This window comes from Hypanus sabinus, chromosome 1 (assembly GCF_030144855.1).
Source record: "Hypanus sabinus isolate sHypSab1 chromosome 1, sHypSab1.hap1, whole genome shotgun sequence".
Classification (NCBI taxonomy): domain Eukaryota; kingdom Metazoa; phylum Chordata; class Chondrichthyes; order Myliobatiformes; family Dasyatidae; genus Hypanus; species Hypanus sabinus.
The window spans coordinates 158,557,242-158,581,648 of record NC_082706.1 but is presented as its reverse complement, the minus strand read 5'-3'; the positions used below and the strand labels follow the sequence as shown (position 1 = coordinate 158,581,648).

Below are 24,407 nucleotides of genomic sequence, written 5' to 3'. Positions count from 1 at the left end.
GTAAAGACATTATTACTACTCCCATTACAAAAAGCCTCCAAGTCCACTGGCAAGATAAGTAAACCAAAATCTCTCCAGTACTACAGCCTCATTCACACTCAGCTAACTCCTGTGGGCAGGTCACTTGAACTGTATACTCAACAGCAGACTCCTAAGCCCCAGTAAGGCAAGAAATTATCAGTTGGAGAGAAGAAACGATTCAAAGAGATTTTCAAAGCCTCCTTGAAAGAATGTAATATCCCCAATATATTGTAGGAATCCCTAGACCTGACTACTCAAAATTAAGCAGCATTCAGGGTGCCATTCAGAATCTTAAGTCCCTGAGGGTTAATGTAGATTTACATGTAAATGCTCAGCATGGACTCAGTAGGGTGAAGGTTGTATATCACTATAATTCTGTGGCTCATAGTATCAATAACATCAGCCAGCAACTCAGGGTACATCAGAGATCAACTTTCCTGTCTCGTGGAGTCATTTAATAAGATTGACAATGCTAGGGGACCACAGAGCAGCTAACACCTACTGGGAACTTACAACAAATGTCAGTCAGCTGCATGTTTACTTACTTGTTTAGTGATACAGTGTGGAGTAGGTCCTTCTGGCCCATCAAGCCATGCTATCCCAACAACCCCGCAACCCTGATTAACTCCAACCTAATCACAGGACAATTTACAATGACCAATTGACCTACCAGGTACATCTTCAGACTGTAGGGGGAAACCGGAGCACCCAGGGAAAACACACACATTCCACGTGGACGACATACAGAGATTCCTTACAGAACAATGTCAGAATTGAACTCCAAGCTTTGGAACGCCCCAAGTTGTAACAGCATCACACTAACCACTATGCTACCATGGTGCCCAGATTCAGCCAATGGTACAGACCTTGTAAATTTACTGGTTTGCTTCAGAACTCACTGCTTAAAATGTTGACCCATTTATTTTTTTAACTGAGTAAGATTGTGGTATATGGCATGACTATCTTAAACCAAAATTTAATTTTAGGTGGAACAAAACCTACAATTAAATTTACATGAATATATAATTTGTACTTAGCACTTAGCAGTTTTCAATTTTATAGACACCATATACATACGTATACTGTGCAACAGTCCCATCGACCCATCTCCACACATCATGCTCCTTCAAATCTGTCAGACCAATCCAGTAGTAAAACATGGCATTAATTTGTTTTTTCACCCATTGCTGTAATATGAATACAACAATTGTTAGTTATATCGATGCAGTCAACCCCTGCGTAACAGCCATTTGGGACAACAGAAATTCCCCTTCATAGAATTCACAAATTAATACACATAAGTTTGAGAGATGAAATAAATTTCACTTTCATCAATTTATGTGAAAAGATAACACAATTTCTTTTAAACTCCCATTCATGATTCTTGTGCAGATGACACAGCTTTATATTACAGAAAGTTGCAATACAGACCGTCTTCCAGGAACACAACTCACCAATAATACAGTGGCTGCCTGTAAATAAATACGTACATTGCAAAACATCATAAAAATTGCCCAAATTTTTCAGTATTTTCCTAAATATTGTATAATCTTTACAGGATGATCAGAATTACTTCATTGGCCTCAAAGTTATGCTTCATGTCCTCAATATATATTGTTAAAGTAGAATGTAACAAGAGCTAGTCAGTGTCTTCAGTTGCACTTTCAAATATTGACAGACTGATATGAAAAGCCAGTGATATTGAAAACCTACAAAAATTGGAGTATTGTTAAATACTGTTGGATTAAGTACACTATTATTGCCACCAGTCAGACATTACCATTATGCTCAGTATGAATGGATCTATTACACAGAAGGACAAAGGAAAGAATGGTGACAAAATTGGAAAACAAAATGGTAAGTATGTCCATGTCTCATGAATATATATTTGCAGTGAGATACAACGTGGTCACTTCTACCAATGCAGGTAGATTGGTGAGGACAATGTCAAGGAGATTATCTGTCATGTTGGCTTACTCACTGTCTGCCGTACACTCAGTCTGTAGTTACATCCTACAGGACTCTGCCAACTTACTCTATGATGGTCCTACCGAGCAACCTTTGGCAATAGACATTGAATTTTCCTGACCAGTATACATTTTGTACCATTCCGAGGTGTATCATTCCAAGGGTGTTGCTTAACTAGTCCCTGGGACATTTCTCATATTTTAGATACCAGTCACAAAATATTTGCAAGGAGGACTTTGCAAATCCTGACAAAGTCAATAATGACTTGGCTATGAGTGACTTCATCATGGCCATATTCAATACATAGATTAATGCCAGAATATTTATCGAGTTTTTTAAAAAAATTATGTTTTATTAAAAACCATGCTGAGTCACTTGGAGGGCATTTCAGTATCAACCACATGAAATGGGTCTGGAGTCACACACAACCCAGACTCAGTAAGGATCATATGAATTTCTTCCTGAAGGTCGTGAATGAACAATATGAGTTTTAATAATAACCCAGTGGTTTTCATGGTCATCCTTATCAAGATTAATTGATGTTTTCATTTCTCAAACCCAGATTCCAGATTAAAAGTAGACTTTTGAACCTTTCATTAATTCTGGTAACAATGCATGGAAATCCATATTTAGACCCTTGTTATTTAGGAACACACAGAATTCAACTATTATCTCTTAACTTCGGTTTTGACTACATAATTATAGAACATAAAAAGCACAATTACCTCCCAGTCTGGCAGTGGGCTATGTTCCCCAGCTTCAACATTATTCTGCGGAATGATCTCTTTTGAATAGACTTTTTAAATGAAATTGATATGGCTGTGGAATGAGGAGAATGGGCATGGCTAAACCTACCATTTCAATCAAGGGCACATGTCAGATTTTCTGCCTTGATCAGCAAAGTGTGAAGGCATATTTACCTACATTTACAGATTATTTGGTCAGATCAGAACCAGAAGACCTTGCTACTGTGATACCATGGTAACTAGGAGATTAGTGTTCTTTAATTTTACATGCAATTTTACATGCTTCAATATTTTGCTTATTAAGACTTGAATAGGAATGAAATTGAGAGTAATAAATCAAGACTCAGAAGAAAGGAATACATACTGTAGCATCTAAACTGTTTTTTCTTGGTAATGTTGCTCATTTGTAGAGATGAAATGTTAGGGTAATTCTCAGTAGCCGGGGCAATAAATATTGCTAATTCTGTGTATTATTTTTATTGTATATATTAAATATGGACAACTTTTAAAATTTGTGTGTTAATTTCATTTGAAACCAAAGTGCAAAGATTCAAAATAATGTAATTAACCAAATATATCTTAATTTTCTATGCTGAAGGAAATGTCATCTTTATCACATCTGAAGAAAGTAACAATGAAATATTTAATGTTATGATTATTTCAGTACCTGTTCTTCTTGGTTATTAATTATAATCAGGTTCGATGACATAGTTCTGCAGAGATTATTTGCATCTCTAAATTGAACTGGATTATTGGAGAAGTAATAACATTTATCCTTAAACCTCCTCCAATTAAATGGGCAACCTGTAAAAAACCACAGAGAATGAATTTAGTAAAGCTGTACAAGAAAGCGTAACAAATAAAAATTTTATTTTATTCAGTATTCATAAAGATGAATATAGTTTAATGAGGAGAATATTTTCTATTGTACTTTACAGATGCAGAACCAAACTTCTCATGCAGGCTATAGAAATACATTTAGTGTTACCCAGTAAGGTTGAATTTCAAGTCCTTGTTCCCTCTCTTCTGCCCAAAAACACTTACCATAATGGTACTCCTACTTCTGAGTAGATAGGCCACAGAAAGCCCAGAGATACATTCCTATTGCATTGATGTAACTTGTTCAACCTTTCAAAATTAGCAACCATGAGTAAAGTATCTTATTTGAGCCAGTTAAGGGAAATATTGCCCTATTACTAAAAGTATTGAGATTACATAAATTCATGCCATTGTTAGACCATCACAATATCCACTTCAAGAAGCATTCACCCATCCCATCATCTCAGTAGGTCTCACTGGAAAAATGCTACTCTCAACTTCAGTTTTTCACCCAATATTTACTCTGCTACTGGAATAAAAGGTCATGTAAGAAAATCACGTCCTTTCTGTACTGTTTTAGACAGGAACTTTCTTTTTACTTTGCTTATAAATTATTTTTATGCGTACTATTCATGTTGCAACATGCAAACTTTGAAAATTGTTGAAGATCTATCCTGCACCCAACATATTGAAACAATCATGAAGAAGGCACACCAGTGGTATACTTCATTGGGAGCTTGAGGAGATTTGATATGTCACCAAAGACTCTACAGGTATATGGTGGAGAGCATTTTGACTGGTTGCATCACTGCTTGGTATAGAGGCTCCAATGCACAAGATTGGATGAGGCTGCAGAGGATAATAGACTCTGCCAACTTTATCTTGGGTACAAGCCTCCCCACCATGAAGGGCACCTTCAAAGCACAGTGCCTCAAGAAGATGGCCAGGACATTCCTTCTTTCATTACTACCATTGGGGAGGAGATACAAGATGCATACTCAAAAGTTTTAGGAACAGCATCTTCTCCTCTGTCATCGGTATGATCCATAAAGTCAAGAATACATCCTCATTATTCCTCTTTTGCAGTACCTATTTATTTTATATTTATTGTAACTTATAGTGAATTTATGTCATATGCTCTTGTTCTGGCCTCTGTAGGTGCAATTCATTTTGTATGCAAATTGTTTTGTATAATCATCATTTCCAGTACATAATCTGTTTTTATATCATTTCCTGCATAGATTAATTTGGGTTTTGTCTTTCCACCTACCTCCATCTTCCCTTTAAGAGTAATATCCGTGAGTATTAAATATTTGCTAATATTGATAAACATTTAGGAGATGTATTTTGATGAAAATATTATATTTAGCATTTGTTGTAATTAAGTATTGTTGCGCAACAAGTTTACTCATTTACACAGCATAGTTATGGAGTGTTGTGCGTGTATTACCTTGGTTAACACCGATTGCAATAATAATTGACAGTATTAGTATACTCAGGCATGCAAATATTCCGTATTCAATTTAATATGTATCTTGCTTAACTTTCTGCTGTTTCACAAGTAAGGTCTTATTTAAAACTGTGAAGAAATTTCCTGCCTCAGGTGATTTTTGAGAGGGTGTTTAACTCTCTTCATAGCTCTGTATATAAAAAGATAACTCATCTTCAAAGGCATTGCCCATGGACTGGGGACATGGCTGAATGCCTTATACAATAATGTCAGCTTTCTGTTTGATCAATGTTGATCGCCAAGACCTGGAAGTGAGGTCAGAATGTGGTGCATCTTGAATAAATCCACAACTAGCATAGCTACAGCACAAGCCCGTGCATGAGCCAAAGTGGAAGAACGTGAGCAGCTTACAGCCAATGCATCTTACTGAAGAAAATGTCCAGTGCATTTTGGCTATGAAAAAGACAGTGCCCTATCTCTACAAGGAGAAGCTGCCCACAACACAGAGCCAATATGCCTTTCACATAGTCCAGGTATTGACAATTATGTCTACCCACAGCTCCTCCTTCTGTAGTTTCATCACAGCAAAGACTTCAGTCAAGAGTTGCTGCTGATGCCAATCCCATCTGCACAAACACAGACAGACTGAACTCCCATCCATCCCAGGACGTACATTTGGCAAAGCAGTCTTCACAATGCCCTCATTCAGGAGCTGCAGGTGCATTAGATTTGGCTTGGTATCTGGCTCACAGAGACCAAGTCACAGCAGGACTAAAAGTGTTTGACGCCAGTCTGTCCTGGAAGTCAAGCTTTTAGCAATGCTGTGGAAGTACTAAGTCTCAAATTTAGTGAGGAGTTAGACCTTTTCTGTCAGTGGCTTGACGGGGATCACTGCAACATGAAGGAAAGGCAGGGCAGTGCACATTAATATTCCAGCTGTGGGTTTACAATGCAGTGGCAGAGGCTGAACAAGTTCTATGGCTGTTCAGAGGAAGTCAAAGAATCTCTCTTCAGCAGACTTGATAATTTTCCAAAGCACTCACACAAAGAACAGGAGCTTGCAGTCCTGTTGTTGGAACTGCAAGCCACAAAAAAAGAGTTACCTGCTAGGATTGAGTTTGTTTTTGGGATACTGCAAGAGGAATGAACCCTAGTGTAGAAACTTCTGAACAATAGGCAAGAATATTAGATAACTGAAGGTTTCAAATACAAAACAAAGCCTTTTGCCCACTATCCACCATTTTCATTCTTTGTAGAATTCGTTTGCTGCCATGCAGAAGTGTGAAATGATCCTAGTTTCATGCTCTCAACTTCCAGTGAAATGTCATTCAAAGTGAGGTCTCCAGCAAAAGATTGGAAAACCAAAACCCCCATCATGATCAACTAAACTAAAGCAGAAAACTATATAATGAAAGCCAAACAACGCCTGGTTCATAAGACACATCACCCCTTAGCTAATTCCTCTTGCACAGAGGTATGTGGAAAAGGCTTCCAAGGCAAGTACTGCTTAAAAAATGTCTAGTACCATTTACCTGAAAGTACATCCTGAGCAAAATAACAAGTGCATATGACTGAACAATGTGCTCTTGCAGGATCTAGACCTCACCGACAGTCTGCCCAAGACCACATGCATTTCAGAACTGAGTCTAATGTAGTGACGGCAGACATCAGTACATAGCTTCCCAGTGAGAAGGGATCATTGAGACCACCTCAGATTCTTGTGGTTTCATGACCACCAACTGGATAATGAGATTCCGGAGTACCACATGAGAGTTCATGTATTGGTAACTGTCCTTTGTCAGCTGCTGCAATCTATGACCTTAAGAGACAGGTATCAAGGGAAAGAAGGACTTTGGGACTGAATCACACAGGTACATAGAAAGGAATTTCTATGTGGACAATAGCATTAAGTCATTTCCTAGTGCAGAAGAAGCAATCAGCGTGCTGAAAGCAAAGCAAGTCTTGTTGGCTTAGTCTCATCTCAGACTGCATAACATCATATCCAACAGTGCTGACGTCATGCAATATTTTCCATCTGAAGATCTGGCCAAAGGTCTACAGGATCTTGATCTTGGATAGGACCTCCCTCCTATGCGGAGCAGTCTAGGCCTTGGATGGGACCTTATTGTCAACACTAAGTTGCTGATAGTGGAAGACACAACATATCATGACATGCTCTTGAATAGCAACATCCTATTTGACTATTTTGCATTTGCCGCTCCAGTTGGTACCCAGGAACACTTCACATTAAGGGAGTTGGCCTTAGGTACTTGTGGATGGGATGTCCTACTCAGAGAAAGGGATACATGAGCGGTGGCAGGAGAGGTGTTCGTCCCTTCAGGATTTTAACGGTTTGAGGACTCCAAGAACCTACATAACAATTCCTCTACCTACAGCTCAAAGGGAAGAGGCCTGCCTCTTCTGTGATGCATCAGCTAAAGCTATTGGTGCTGTTGTATACCTGCTAGATATAGTGAAATTGGATTCATCCTGGCATTCTTGCTTCCAAACCAGGATTAAGCTTGAACTTGGTGCTGGTGTTCTAACATTTGAAATGGCAAATAGTTCTTTACCAACAGGAAGGTCGTACTCAGTTACATATTTAATTAAACAAGAAGATTCGACGTTTATATACAGTACATAATAGGATCCAACGTGTCATGTGTTCAACCCAGAAGAGCCAATGAAACTATGTTTCTGCTGATCTGCACTTGGCTGATCATGCCACAAGAGGGCTCCAAGCTAATCAGCTCACCCTCTTCTCATGGTTAACAGGCCCAGTATTTCTTGCTGATCCCCACAAGGAACATCATCGTGGCTGGCATTTTCAAAGTGAAAAAGGATAAAGATGTGTTGCAAGACTGCCTTCAAGACAAGTCTCTAAGACTATCCTTCCTTTATTAAAGACTGTGAAATGATCACTTCAATAATTCAATAATTAAGTTTATCATCCAATGGTTGCCAGGTAGGGAGTGTTCTGGTGCAGAGGAGAGCAAAGGAGGATGAGATGAGATGCGGTAAACACAAGAGGTTCTGCAGATGTTGAAAAATCCAGAGCAACAAACATAAAATGTTGGAGGAACTCAGCAGGTCAAACAGCATTGATGAAGGGGAATAAACAGTTGACATTTCAGGTCAAGACTCTTCATCAGGACTGGAAAGGTATGGGACAAAAGCCAGAATAAGAAAGTGAGGATAGGGAAGAAGTACAAGCTGGCAGGTGATAGGTGAGACCAGGTGAAGGAGAAGGTGGGTTGGTGGGGGACAGAGATGATAGCTGGAAAAGGTAAGGGCTCATGAAGATGAAATGTGATAGGAGAGGAGAAAGAACCATGGGAGAAAGAGAATCAGGAAGGTCACCAGAGGGAGGTGCCAGCAGAAGAGGAAAAGAGAAGAGGTAATAGGGGTACTAGAACTGGAATTATCAGAAGGTAGAGAAATCAATGTTCAGGCTGTAAGTTTGAAGACTATTCAGATGGAATATGAGGCATTGCTCCTCATGATCAGAGGTGACTTGATAGAGGTGGACAAGGTGATAAAAGGCTTAGACTGAGTGGACAGCCAGAGACTTTTTCACCAGGGTGGAAATGGGCATTCGAGGGGCATAATATTAAGGTGACTGGAGAAAGATATTGTGGGGGGGGGTATGTTAGACATAATTTTAATTACATTGAGAGTTGTGGATGCATGGAACATGCAGTCAGCGATGGCAGATACTTCGAAACATAGAAAACCTACAGCACAATACAGGCCCTTCGGCCCACAAAGTTGTGCGGAACATGTCCCTACCTCAGAAATTACTAGGCTTACCTATAGCTCTCTATTTTTCTAAGCTCCATGTACCTATCCAAAAGTCTCTTAAAAGACCCTAACGTATCAGCCTCTATCACCATTGCTGGCAGCCCATTCCACACACTCACCGCTCTCTGAGTAAAAAATTTACCCCTGACATCACCTCTGTACCGACTCGCCAGCACCTTAAACCTGTGTCCTCTAGTGGCAACCATTTCAGCACTGGGAAAAAACTTCTGACTATCCACATGATCAACGCCTTGCATCATCTTATACACCTCTATCAGGTCACCTCTCATCCTCCGTCACTCCAAGGAGAGAAGGCCTAATTCATTCAACCTCTTTTCATAAGGCCTGCTCCCCAATCCAGGCAACATCCTTGTAAATCTCTTCTGCACCCTTTCTATGGCTTCCACATCCTTCCTGTGGTGAGGCAACCAGAACTGGGCACAATACTCTAAGTGAGGTCTAACTAGGGTCCTATATAGTTACAACAATAACTCTAGGCTCCTAAATTCAATTCCATGATTAATGAAGGCCTTCTTAACCACAGCGTCAACCTGCACAGCTGCTTTGAGTGTCCTATGGACTTGGACCCCAAGATCCCTCTGATCTTCCACATTGCCAAGAGTCTTACTTTTAATACTATATTCTGCCATCATATTTGACCTACCAAAATGAACCACTTCACACTTATCTGGATTGAACTCCATCTGCCACTTCTCAGTCCATTTTTGCATCCTATCAATGTCCTGCTGTAACCTCTGAAAGCCCTTCACACTATCCACAACACCTCCAACCTTTGTGTCATCAGCAAACTTACTAACCCATCCCTCCACATCCTCTGCCAGGTCACTTATAAAAAATCACTAAGAGTAAGGGTCCCAGAACAGATCCCTGAGGCACACCACTGGTCACTGAACTCCATGCAGAATATGTCCCGTCTACAACCACTCTTTGCCTTCTGTAGGCAAGCCAGTTCTGGATCCACAAAGAAATGTCCCCTTGGATCCCATGCCTCCTTACTTTCTCAAGAAGCCTTGCATGGGGTACCTTTTCAAATGCCTTGCTGAAATCCATATAGACTACATCTACTGCTCTTCCTTCATCAATATGTTTCGTACCATCCTCAAAAAGTTCAATCAGACTTGTAAGGCATGACCTGCCCTTGACCAAGCTATGCTGACTATTCCTAATCATATTGTACCTCCCCAAATGTTCATAAGTCCTGCCTATTGGGATCTTCTCCATCAACTTACCAACCATTGAAGTCAGACTCACTGGTCTATAATTTCCTGGTCTATCTCTACTCTCTTTCCTGAATAAAGGAACAACATCCGCAATCCTCAAATCCTCTGGAACCTCTCCCGTCCCCATTGATGATTCAAAGATCATCACCAGAGGCTCAGCCCTCCCTTTCCTCCCACAGTAGCCTGGGGTACATTTCATTTGGTCCCGGCGAGTTATCCACTTGATGCTTTCCAAAGGCTCCAGCACATCCTCTTTCTTAATATCAACATGCTCAAGCTTTTCAGTCTTCTGCAAATCTGCACTAGAATCACCAAGATCCTTTTCCATAGTGAATACTGAAGTAAAGTATACTTACCTGCTATTTCCTCTGGTTCTATACCCACTTTCCCACTGTCACACTTGATAGGTCCTATTCTTTCATGTCTTATCCTCTTGCTCTTCACATACTTGTAAAATGCCTTGGGGTTTTCCTTAATCCTGCTTGCCAAGGCCTTCTCATGGCCCCATCTGGGCTCTCCTAATTTCCTTTTTAAGCTCCTTCCTGTTAGCCTTATAATCTGCCAGATCCCTAACATTTCCTAATTCTCTGAATCTTTTGGAAGCTTCTCTTTTCTTCTTGACTAGATTTACTACAGCCTTTGTACTCCATGGTTCCTGTACCTTACCATAACTTCCCTGTCTCAATGAAACATACCTATGCAGAACTCCACACAAATATCCTCTGAACATTTGCCACATTTCTTCCGTTCTTTTCCCTGAGAACATCTGTTCCCAATTTAAGCTCCCAATTTCCTGCCTGATAGCCTCGTAATTTCTGTAACTCCAATTAAACATTTTTCTAACTTGTCTGTTCCTATCTCTCTCCAATGCTATTGTAAAGGAGATAGAATTATGATCACTATCTCCAAAATGCTCTCCTACTGTGAGATCTGACACCTGACCAGGTTCATTTCCCAACACCAGATACATTAAGGACATTTAAGGAACTCTTAGATAGGCAAATGGATGAAAGATAAATGAAGGGTTATGTGAGAGGGACGAGTCAGACTGATTTGAGTATGTTAAAGAGTTGGCACAACATTATGGCCAATGGGACTGAACTGTGTTGTTAAGTTCAGTCAATCATCTGCATGACATCAACCGTTAATCATGTAAATAGATTAATAGTAAGTAACTGTACATGCTATTTTTCTTCTCTAATATTGAAGTCAATGGAATGTGCCATTGTATAAATGCATGAAAGGCAACCAACTGAGGTGGAAAATAAGTAGGGGAATATAGCTTCATCTAGGGTAGTGATCAGCAACCTTTTTAAGCCCAAGATTCCCTACCTCAGCCTTAGAAAAAGGCAAGATCGACGCTAGAGTAATTAGTTACACGCATCTGCACCGGGGCAGAAAAGACTGGAAGTAAAACCCTGCAACCTGGAAGCAGAAATAATGTACAAACACCAGGGGTACCCACCCTTTTATCGGTTTAATATTGACAATATTCTTGCGGACCAGCGGACGAGGTGGGGTGGGGGTGCTAAACATGACGGGAATACAGCAATACTCGAAGCAGGTTCCTTATGTCCAGTCTATTCCGCAATTTAGTTTTCGTGGCTCTTGGTACTTAGCTGCTGTTCCGCTTGCTCACGTTTTTTCCAACTGAAAAAAACTCAGTGCGTTTGTCTTTAAGTGCAGGGTGCTTGGACTTAAGGTACCGAAGCAGTTTTGAGGGCTCCATTGCCTCATTGGACAGCCTCCAGGCCCTAACTGTAGCCTCCCACCCACCCGCCGCTAGATGCCTTGGCCAGGTGCGGCTGGTTGTGGGTGGGGTGAGAGGACAAGGTTAGGGCCGGATGTCCCCGTACCGGGGCCGTGGCAGTCACCGTCCAGAGAGAGTGACCAACCGAACAAGGAGTGCGACGGGGTGCCTGACTGCCCCCCTTGTGGGAGCTATTGGCAGACAAAGGTTTGTTTCAGTAGATCGCAGCGAGGTAGCTGCTCTGATACTCATGAAACACTGAGCCTGAATTAGGTCATCTGCAAATATTTTAGCAACGGGTTTCCCATGAACATTCAGTGTGGTAAACAGGTTCAGAGGTGGCGCTCCAGGTCAGTAGCGATGGCACTTCCCGCCGGCCGCCCAAGGCCAACCAGTGATCCCGGGCGCGAGGGTGTCACTGCGTTTAGGCAACCGATGACCTCGCGTGGGTTCAAGTTCAACAGTGGGCTGACAGGGAATGAGGAAAGGTGCAGCTGACTCATATCATTTCCTCGCGGCCTGGTGGTTGGGGACCAGCACATGGCAGGGGAGCTACATGCATGCGCACTGGGCAGAAAGAACGGAACTAAAACCCCACAACCTGGAAACACTCTCTCAACAGTATTTGTTTATTTCTTTTTCTTTTTTTTTTGGGATCTACTGGGAAAGTCTCAAAGATTGACTAGTCGATCGCAATTGACGTGTTGGCGACCACTAATCTAGGGATTGTTAAGAGTAATGGAACCAGTCGGCAGGTAGAGCTTAGGTATCACATTAGTGTGATCTAATCAATTTGTTCATTTAGTGATACAGAGTGGAATTGGCCCTTCTGGCCCTTCAAACCACACTGCCCAACAACCTCCAGCATCCCAAACCTCAAACCTCATCATGGAACAATTTATAGTGAGCAATTAACAGACCTGATACATCTTTGGAGAGGGAACTGGAGGATCTGGGGAAAAAAAAACATCCGTGCATTCCACGGAGAGGGCATATAGACACTCCTTACAGAGGACGCCAGGACTGAACTCTGAAATCCAATGCCCTGAGCTGTAATAACGTTGCACTAACCACCACACTACTGTGATGCTGGAACAGAACTGAGGTCATTGATGGTCTGCTGTTACATTTCTAAACACAATTCTTGAGAGACGAAATGCTAGCATTCCTTCAATTACCTGAAGAAAGATGCTCTGATACAAATAGATGGGAATATTCATATTGGAGGATATTAATTTTGAATAAAGATAACAAAAAGAATATAATTCTATTTTTATGCAAAGAATAGCCCTTATGTACATATCAAATATATTAGTCTTACAAGTAAACAATATAGTTTCTTTTTTTTATTGATTTTTAATGCATTTTCTACAACACTACAAATAAAAAAACCCAAACCAAAATAAAAAATTAATACAGTACAAAATAAACATACAATAATATAATACAAAAAAGATAATTGAGAAAGCATCCAAATTGAAGTCATGTAAACTTAGTATCCTCCCCAAGCCCCACATCAAAAAAAAACTCCAGACCAACCACAACACAATATAGAGAATATAAATCAGGACAATCAAACTCCCAAAACTGTAAATACACTTGAAAACAGAAGATAATAATGCCTACTACCAAAAAAAAAGAGCTGAAAGTAAGGGACTGAAAAAAAACCTTAAGAGGAAAGTTATGAAAGTACTCAATAAAAGGTCCCCAGACCTTATGAAACTTTATATCCGAATTAAGAATTGAATAATGAATTTTTTCAAGGTCTAAACAGGACATAATATCATTAAGCCATTGAGCATGCGTGGGTGTGGCAACAAGTTATCCACTATAAATGTGAAGTTATCCACTTTGGAAGCAGGAACAGGAGGGCAGAGTATTGTCTGAACAGTGTAAAGTTAGGTAAGGGAGGAATGCAAAGAGACCTAGGAGTCCTAGTTCATCAGTCAATGAAGGTGAATGAGCAAGTGCAATAGGCAGTGAAGAGGGCAAATGGAATGTTGGCCTTTATTACAAGGGGAATTGAGTACAAGAGCAAGGATGTCCTTTTGCATTAGTACAGGGCCCTGGTGAGACCACACCTGGAATATTGTGTACAGTTTTGGTCTCCAGGTTTAAGGAAGGACATTCTGGCAATTGAGGAAGTGCAGCATAGATTCACTAGGTTGATTCCTGGGTCGGCAGGGCTGTCTTACGCAGAGAGATTGGAGAGATTGGGCTTGTACACACTGGAATTGAGGAGATTGAGAGGGGATCTGATTGAAACGTTTAAGATAATTAAAGGATTTGATAGGATTGAGGCAGGAAATATGTTCCAGATGTTGGGAGAGTCCAGTACCAGAGGGCATGGATTGAGAATAAGAGGTCAGTTATTTAAAACAGAGTTGAGGAAAAACTTCTTCTCCCAGAGAGTTGTGGAGGTGTGGAATGCACTGCCTCGGAAGACGGTGGAGGCCAATTCTCTGGATGCTTTCAAGAAGGAGCTAGATAGATATCTGATGGATAGGGGAATCAAGGGATATGGGGACAAGGCAGAGACTGGGTATTGATAGTGAATGATCAGCCATGATCTCAGAATGGCGGTGCAGACTCGAGGGGCCGAATGGTCTACTTCTGCACCTATTGTCTATTGTCTATCTCTCCATCTAAGGAGGATTAGATGTCTAGCCAGGAGAGAAGCAAAAGATAATATTCAACACTTAGTCAAACTCAAACGTATATCTGTCTCACCCAAAAAACCAAACAGAGCAATTAAAGGGTTAGGTTCTAAGTGGTGATTTAGAATACAGAATAAAGTTATAAAAACATCTTTCCAAAATTTCTCTAAACTAGGGCAGGACCAGTACATATGAATAAGAGAAGCCTCGCCCCTTTTGCATTTATCACAAAGAGGACTAATATTAGGGTAAAATCGAGATAATTTAGATTTGGACCTATGGGCTCTATGAACAATCTTTAACTGTAAAAGGCAATGGCAAGCACAAAGAGAGGTTGAATTAACTGACTTGAGAATCGAGTCCCAAATCTCATCAGATAAAGAGATATTTAAATCATGCTCCCAAGCCATTCTAATTTTATCCACAGGGGCTAATTTATGAATGCTAATTTATCATGAATAAATGATATTAAACCTTTACCCAGTGGATTAATAGAAAGAAAGAAATCCATAACATTTTTCTTGGGCATTTCAGGGAAGTTAGGAATTAAAGGATTGATAAAGTGTCTAATTTGGAGATACCTAAAAAAATGGGCATTAGGCAGATTGAACTTAGCAAAGAGCTGTTGGAAGGATGCAAAACGATTATCGATAAAAAGATCTTCAAAATGTCTAATGCCCTTCCTATACCAATCATAGAATGTTGAGTCATACATAGTAGGTAAAAAAAGGTGATTATGTAAGATAGGACTAGAAAGGGAAAAACCATAAAAACCATAAAATTTCCTAAACTGGGCCTATATTCGCAAAGTGTGTCTGATAAGAGGATTAACAATTAGTCTAGACAAACTACTAGGGAGTGCAGAGCCAAGAAGTGCAGAAATAGATAAATCTTTAGTAGAATTCAACTCCATTGCCACCCAATTAGGGCACTCAGGTTGGCTATGAAAAAAAGACCAAAAGGTAGTGCAATGTATGTTAGCTGCCCAGTAATATAAATGAAAGTTAGGTAAGGCCATGCCACCCTCTTTTTTAGATTTTTGGAGATAAACTTTATTAATTCTAGAACGCTTAGTCTTCCACAGATATGACAAAATAATAGAGTCTAAGGAATCAAAAAACGTTTTAGGAATAAAAATTGGGATAGATTGAAATAAATATAAAAATTTAGGGAGAACATACATTTTAACAACATTAGTACGACCTACCAAGGACATAGATAGAGGTGACCATTGTGACAGACTCTGTTTTGTAGTATATAAAAGATTGGCAAAATTTTCACAAAAAAGATCTTTAAACTTCCTTGTAACTGTAATCCCAAGGTAAGTAAATTGATTATGAACTACTTTAAAGGGGAGGTCACGAAATGCTAATTCTTGTGCTTCTTTATTAATTGGGAAAAGTTCACTCTTATGTAAATTAAGTTTATAGCCAGAAAACTGGCTAAACTGATCAAGAAGTGAAAACATTGGAGGTAAGGATGTGGATGGATTTGAAAGAAAAAGTAATAAATCATCAACATAAAGAGAAACTTTATGCTCAACACCCCCTCTCCAGATCCCGGTCAGTTCAGGACAGCTTTGGAATGCTATCGCCAAAGGTTCTATAGCCAAATCAAAGAGAAAGGGACTTAAAAGACATCCTTGACGGGTGCCATGTTTGAGGTTAAATAACTGGGATTGCTGAAAATTAGTCAAAACAGAGGCGGTAGGACACAGATACAGCAATTTGATCCAAGAGATAAAACTTTGACCAAAGTCAAATTTTTCTAAAACTGCAAAGAGGTAGTTCCACTCTATACGATCAAATGCTTTCTCCGCATCAAGAGAAATAACACATTAAGGAATAATATATTTTCTTTGGTGTATTGAAATTCAAGTTTTGAAACTTGTTATGGACTATACCCAAGAATATACCAATTTGAAGCAAGATTACTCTGACACTCAAGTTTGTAACTCCATTTAATAAGATCTTAGTAGATCTTTCTAACTTCAGATCCACAACCCATTTGATAACACCACTTTGCTTATTATGTATTTTTCTCCCTTTGCCTTATCTATAAAAATGCTATGTCCCAATGTCATTAAAAGCCATAGTAGAATTGCAGCTTCTGATTTTACAAATAATGCAAATTGTTTCTTATAATGGCTCCCATACCAAACAATTAGGAAGACAGACTAGTAGGAACCTGTACAGATTACAAATGAGGAGGTGTTTGCTATCCTGAGGCAAACTAGGGTGGATAAATCCCCAGAGCTTTACAAGGTGTTCTCTCAGACCTTATGGGAAACAATTGCAGAAATTGCTGGGGCCCTAGCAGAGATATTTAAAGGTTCAACAGTTCAAAGGTTTACTTTACTATTAAAGTATACAGCTCTAAAATTCTTTAATTCTCCAGGTAGATCATCCTTAGTGGCAGGAAAGATACCAGAAGATGGAGGATAGCCAATGTCGTTCCACTGTTTAAAAAAGGCTCTAATTAAAAACAAGCTAATTATAGGCCGGTGAGCCTGACATCAGTTGTGGTAAAGTGATTGGAAGGTATTCTAAGGAACCCAATATATACCTGTATAGACACGGAATGATTGAGGATAGTCAGCCTGGCTTCGTGCATGGTAGGATGGCAAGTCATTTCTAACCAATCTTACCGAGTTTTTGAGGAAGTTACCAAGAAAGTGGACGAAGGCAGGGCAGTGGATGCTGTCTACATGGACTTCAGCAAGACATTTGACGAGGTGCTGCATGGAAGGTTCGCAAAGAAAATGAGGTACTGAATTTGATTAGACATTGACTTGTGGGAGAAGCCGGGGAGTAGTAGTAGATATTTGCCTCTCTGACTGGAGGACTGTGGCTAGCGGTGTGCCGCAGGGATCAGTGTTGTTTGTCATTTATATCAATGAACTGAATGATTATGTGGTCAACTGGATCAGCAAATTTGTGGATTACACCAAGATTGGCAGTGTAGTGGACAGTGATGAAGGCCATCATGGCTTGCAGAGAGATTTGCATCAGCTGGAAAAATGGGCTGAAAATGGCAGATGGAATTCAATGCAGACAAGTGCTAGGTTTTGCTCTTCAGTAGGATCAACCAAGGTAGGTCTTAAACAGTGAATGGTAGGGCACTGAGGAGAGTGGTAGAATAAAGAGATCTGGGAATGTTGGTCCATAATTCTTTGAAAGTGGTGTCACAAGTAGATAGGGTCTTAAAGAAAGCTTTTGGCACTTGGCCTTCAAAAATCAAAGTTTTGAGTACAGGATATAGGATGTTAAGTTGAAGTTGTAGTTGTACAAGAAGATGGTGTGACCTAATTTGGAGTCTTAAACCATAGAACCACAGAACACTACAGCACAGTACAGGCCCTTCAGCCCTCCATGTTGTGCCAACCCATACAATCCTTAAAAAAAAGTACTAAACCCACACTACCCCATAACTCTCCATTTTTCTTTCATCCATGTGCCTGTCCAAGAGGCTCTTAAATACCCCTAATGTTTTAGCCTCCACCACCATCCCTGGCAAGTTATTCCAGGCATTCACAACCCTCTATGTAAAAAACTTACCCCTGGTGTCTCCCCTAAACATTCCTCCCTTAATTTTGTACATATGCCCTCCGGTGTTTGCTATTGGTGCCCTGGGAAACAGGTACTGGCTATTCATCCTAACTATGCCTTACATAATCTTGTAGACCTCTATCAAGTCCCCTCTCAATCTTCTACGCTCCAAAGAGAAAAGTCCCAGCTCTGCTAACCTTGCTTCATATGACTTGTTCTCCAAACCAGGCAACATCCTGGTAAATCTCCTCTACACCCTCTCCATAGCTTCCACATCCTTCCTATAATGAGGTGACCAGAATTGAACACAATACTCATAAGTACTCTCAGTCTTGTGTGCAGCTTTGGTCGTGTACCTACAGAAAAGATGTAAACAAGGTTGAAAGAGTGTAGAGAAAATTTACAAGGTTGTTGCCTGGTCTGGAGGACCTGAGTTATAAGAAAGATTGAATGGGTTAGGACCATATTCCTTAGAATGGACAAGATTGAGAAGATATTTGATAGAGGTATACAAAATTATGAGGCGTATAGATAGGGTAAATGCAAGCAGTCGTTTTCCACTGGTGTTGGGTGGTTCTACAGCCAGATGTCATGGGTTAAATGTGAAAAGTGGAAGTTCAACAAGAACATGAGGGGAAACTTCTTCCCTCAGAGGGCTGTGAGAGTGCAGAATGAGCTGCTAACACAAGTTGTGCATGTGAGCTTGATTTCAACATTTAAGAGAAGTTTGGATAGGTACATTGATGGTAGGTGTATGGAGGCTGTGAGCCCAGTGCAGGTTGATGGGAGTAGACAGTTTAAATGTTTTCTGTAAGGACTAGATGGGTCAAAGGCCCTGTTTCTGTACTGTACTTCTCTATGACTCTTAATCATCATTTCCGTTCTAGTACATAATTAGAGATTTTTACCATTTGGCTTTGGAGAAACTGTCGAAGGATGATTTCTTTGTCCTGGAAGACCATAGGAATGGCTTACTTGACCATTAAAGGTCATTGGTATTGCTAAGCCAGGTGGTCCTTTTGGGCCTGGTGGTCCTTGTGGTCCTACTGGTCCTGGTAGTCCTGGCGGCCCTCTGCTTCCTGCAGCTCCTGGTTGGCCTTGTTCCCCAGGTGCTCCCGGAAGACCTTCTTTGCCACTGGGACCTGGCAGTCCAATGCTTCCTTTTGCTCCAGGTGTTCCAGGTCTTCCATTTGAACCCTTTTGACCTTTCATGCCAGGTGATCCTCTAGATCCCTGACTGCCCCTTTCTCCTTTACTTCCTGGAGGACCTCGAGAACCCTTTGGACCCATCGGTCCAGGAATTCCTTCTTCTCCCAGGTCACCTTTTTGTCCTTTTGCTCCCTTATTGCCAGGTGGTCCTTGCATTCCTTTGTCACCTTTAGGACCTCTTGGACCAGGAGGACCTATATTTTCATTAAAAATAGGCATTTTAGTAAAGTCTTGTGGTCAGAAATAAAAGTATTCAGCATAGTTTCATAATTCTTCAGTTATCGTAATAGAAGAGCTCCTCTTTAAGTTAACAATAAAGACAGAGGAGGAGCTTTATACATCTGGTGCTGCACAGTTCATCATTCTAGAAGGAGGACACCAAATATGCTCAAAAACTTGTTTACAAACATTTCACAGGGTTAATTAATTTTACAAAAATATATCCTCCATTGAAGTTACTATGCATAATATATTTTTTTAAGTTTACTTCTCCCTTTCCTTACCTAAAGTCATCTAATGATCTGGCCTTCACCACCTATAGGGGCAAAGATTCACTATCCTCTGATATGTACCTCCCCCTCTACAATTCCCAAACCTAGCTCCAATTCTGATGTCAATGATTGACCTCAGTACCCTGATCATAATGTAACTCATCTGCTGAGGCTATATTCTTGATATTCACTGCCCCTCAAGTAACAACCTGAACTTGCAATTTCCCTTTTGGCCAGGTTCATTATCTTTGAAATGATGCATGGCAGAATTTTGGCCTGACCACATCAGAATAATTTCCCCATTACTTACCCAAAATTTAAATGTATAAAGTTCTGAGCCCTAATCTGTTGTAACTGTTAAGAATATTTTAAAGCTTCTAGCTCTGTGTCTTCACAACTTATAGATGATTATTTTAATTCCATTAAAATTCTCTACTTATTTTTCATAATTTATTCATGTTTCTACAAGCCTATTCTTTTTTCTTGAAAATTACAAATATAGTCCTTCACATTGATTAAGTATTAATATTTTGATTTTCAGATATTTTATGAATAATAAGTGGTTTTTGGGGGTCACCTGGTAAAGGAGGCTAGTGAAATAAAACTAGAGGAAAAGAATTTCAACAAAGATGAAGGTCTCACTCTAAGTAAAAACTGGAATTTGATTGTAAACAAGGTAGGACAGCAGAAACTTGACTGAGGACTAACTAGGCAGGAGGGATGGACGACGGGTGAATATACCGCTCAACTAGACGTGCCTGGGCATCATCCCTGATGAAGGTGGTAAAGCTTATCATTGAAACGTTGGTTAAAATTGGTACCTGTACCTTGCTGGTGGTCTGAAAAAGGTTTGTTCATTCTTATCTGAATTTAATTGACAAGTGGTAAAAATAAATCCCTCTCACCCTGATTCTGAAAAATGCTCACCTTGAAGAATTGTGAAGTTTTGGATCAGTTGAGCATGTTTTTTGTCCACAAGCTTCATTTCTTCCATTATCATAGACAGGTTGCCAACCTCAATGTCCAATTTTGCTTCCATTACACTTTGCTGTGCTTTGATTAGAGAACTATCCATGCGGATACTGTCCATGCTGGTAGTTAAGGTGGCTAACTCATCAGCATGCTGACTTAGTGTATTGGTACAAGTAGTTTTAATACCATTCAAGTTGTTTGTTAGTGACCGGAGATGTTGCACAGTCCAACTGATATTGCCAATGATAGTTCCAATATCTCTTTCATTTATATCCATGCGCATTTCCAGTTGTTCAAAACTAGTGGCAGTTTTGTTTTCATGGGCTTTTTGATACTTCTGTAGATCCTTGAGACTCTCCTCATGAATGTTAGCCATAAAGCTAATGTTTGCCATCTGGCTAATGAGAGAATTCAGCTGATTACTCATATCCTCCAAAGTGTCACTATTACCTGTCACCATGACAGAGTTGTTCACTGTTTGGAGCTGTAGGTATTGTAATTTCTCTTTTAACCAGTCAGTGTCCTTTTGTGCTTGAAACAATGCCTGTTGGAGAGCCTGCCAGTCATTCCTTATCTTTTGAATTGCCTGACTGGCATCATCAACAGATTTCTGCAGTGAACTGAATAAATCCATTTGCCGGATCTGTGTCTGATTTATTTGACTGAGATTTATAACCGTACTGCTCTGGGATTTGGTCTGTTCTTGAATGTCCTTTTGCAGTTTACCAGTGTTTTGCTCCAGGTTGTTGATGTATCCACTGTAGGTCAATAACGTTTGGTTAATGGCTCTGATGGATTTTGTGTTGCCATCCATCAAGGTTTTGAGGGAGTTATGGCTGGTTGTCATTGATAATTCAGTCTCTTGTAGCTTGTCTAGTGCAGCTTTGTTTTTGGAAGCACTGCCAGCAATATCATTAAGTTGGTTCTGAAGGGACTGAATATCGGTTTTGAACTTGGAGAGCTCCAAAGTGGTACTTTGATCTTTCATACCAGACTGGTCATCTACAAGATATAATAAACAGTAGAAAACAGAATGAATAATCACAAAAGAGCAGATGCAATTTTCCTCTTTGTATCTTTTACAGTTCTGTTTAATGGGCACTATATAGTTTAATGGATACTTAAAATTAAAATAAAACTGATGAGGATGCTTCCATAATGGAGGCCAACATATTCATAATTTGAAAAGTGTACACCAAAATTTTACCAACCAACCAAAGACTATATTTTCACAATGCAAATCTAGAACTTCAACTCTGTCTCAGAAATTAATTTCTTTGAGTTTGCTGCCACCAATAGGGAATGATTTTATGTGCTACTGAGCATCGATGAACAAGGGCAATCTTTTTAAAAATATCTAGAATAAAAACAGTTCAGATAGTCTCAATCCAGCTGTGATAGGTTAAAGACCAACAAAGCAAAATTGCTCATAATTTGCGAGATACATAACACCCTTTCTCAGATCAGCTAAAGGACAGTTGGTGTAAGGAACCACTCTGCTTCATTGGCAATGTTCTACTTGAACATTGTCACAACAATGCCAGTAGATCTGCTTTCTCTGACTTTGGGGGGGCTTGATAATAACAAGAATTGTATTCCCAAAGTCAATACCTTTGAGTAAGACATTTTACAAAGAGTCCGTAAGGGGATTTTGATCTTCTCCAGAGCAGCTCCAGTATTCCTCTCCCTTCCAAGGTTAACCTCTGCTATTACATCCATCTTTCCCTAGTGCTAAATTCATGCTGGAATTTTAATATACAAGCTTTAGTGGAATGTCAAACTTTAAGAAACTCATACATCTATTGAATTTTTTTAACCTTAATGATTTGATAATCAGAAGTATATTCTGGAATGCTGCTGTTTACAATAGAGCTGGATTTCCTTAGTTCTGTCATTAAAAAACAAAATCAATTATAGGAACTGCACAGGTCAGACATGGTGAAAGTGATAGTCAGTCACATTATTTAATTTTAGGCACATAATATTTCTGTGGTTGGTTTTGGTTATGTTAACAATCAATGATAATCCCCATGATGTTGATGGTGAGGGGCAGAGATAGTAAAGGGAGTAAGGAAAGAGGCTGAAGAATAGGACCTCCCAGTACCACATGCTAATCAGGATAGGAATAGGATGACTGTGTAGCTGAAGGAGTGGTGCAGGGGGCAAGGCTTCAGATTTCTGTATCATTGGGATCTCTCCTGGGGAAGGTATGACCTGTGCAAAATGGACAGGCTACACCTGAACTAAAGAGGTATCAGTACCCTTGCTGGACGTTTTGCTAGAGCTGTTGGGGAGAGTTTAAACTGATTTGGCAGGGAGATAGGAACCAGAGTGATGGGGCTGAGGATGGGTCAATTGGTACACAAGTTGATGCGTTGCGTAGTGAGACTGTGAGGAAGGACAGGAAGATAATAGGGCAAAATTGTAGTCAGTGCAATGAGTTGAAGTGTAAAATGGGGGCAAAATCAAAAAGGGTGACAAAATCAGGACTCAATACAGTGCTATATTTGAATGCACATAGTATACATAACAAGGTAGATGATCACGTACAACAGTTAGAGATTGGCGGGTGTGATGTTGTGGGCATCACTGAATCATGGCTAATCATAGCTTAACATCCAAGGATACACCTTGTATCAGAAGGACAGGCAGGTAGGCAGAGGTGGTTGCTTGGCTCTGCTGGTAAAAATGCAATAAAATCCTTAGCAAGAGATGGCATAGGATTAAAAGATGTTAAAATCCTTGTGGGTAGAGTTAAGAAACTGCAAGGGTAAGAAGACCCTGATGGGACTTATAATCAGGCCTCTGAACAGGCCAGAGTAATCTGCCCTCAACATCTGTCATATTGTGTGTGGGATTACAACTCATCTTTTCAAATTCAAAGAGAAAATATCAGAGGCATAGCACACACTGGCACAGTAGTAAGGATGTGGGATATGAATTTCAACAGGAAATAGAAAAGGGATGTAGTAAGGGCAAGGTTATGATAATTAAGGGGGATTTCAAAATGCAGGTAGATTAGGAAAATCAAGTTGGTGCTGGACCCCAAGAAAGGGAATTTGTAGAATGTGTATGAGATGGCTTTTTAGATCAGCTTGTGGTTCAGTCCATGAGGGAATCAACTATTCTGCATTGGATGTTGTGTTATGAACCAGATTTGATTAAGGAGCTCAAGGTAAAGGAATCCTTGTGAGGCAGTGATCATAATCTGATGGAATTCACCCTGAAGTTTGAAGGTAAAGTCAGATGTATCAGTACTACAGTCAGGTAAAGGGAATTACAGAGGTATGAGAGAGGAGCTGGTTGGAAGGGGACACTGTCAGGTATGACAGCAAAATAGTGTGGCTGGAGTTTCTGGAGGCAATTCAGAAGGCACAGGTTAACCCCAAAGATGAAGAAGTATTCTAAAGGGAGGCTGAGGTGACTATGGCTGACAAGGGAATTCAAAGTTAATATAAAAGCAAAAGAAAAAGCATATAATAGAGCAAAAATTAGTGGGAAGTTAGACAACTGGGACGCTTTTAAAAATCAGTGGAAGGCACCTAAAAAAAAAACTCAAGGAGAGAAATTACAAAATATGAAGGTGAGATAAACAATAATATAAATAAGGATACCAAAAGATTTTTTTCAGGTATATAAAGAGTAAAAGACAGTTGAGAGTGGATGTTGGACCACTGGAAAATTATGCTGGAGAGTTAGTAATGGGGGTCAAAGAAATGGTGGACAAACTGATT

General features: G+C 40.0%; 1 protein-coding gene across 3 annotated transcripts in view; it reads right to left on the bottom strand.

Moving 5' to 3' along the window:
* Positions 1 to 24,407, bottom strand: part of colec12 (collectin sub-family member 12) — a 132,766-nt gene that overhangs the window by 8,479 nt on the left and 99,880 nt on the right. For all 3 annotated transcript variants that reach the window (XM_059979680.1, XM_059979688.1, XM_059979696.1), the window contains 4 exons: positions 20,629 to 21,675; positions 18,910 to 19,404; positions 3,403 to 3,539; positions 1,099 to 1,208 (listed from right to left, as the gene is read on the bottom strand). In XM_059979680.1, coding sequence (XP_059835663.1) covers positions 1,099 to 1,208; positions 3,403 to 3,539; positions 18,910 to 19,404; positions 20,629 to 21,675 — 1,789 coding nt within the window. The remainder of the gene's footprint in view (positions 1 to 1,098; positions 1,209 to 3,402; positions 3,540 to 18,909; positions 19,405 to 20,628; positions 21,676 to 24,407) is intronic.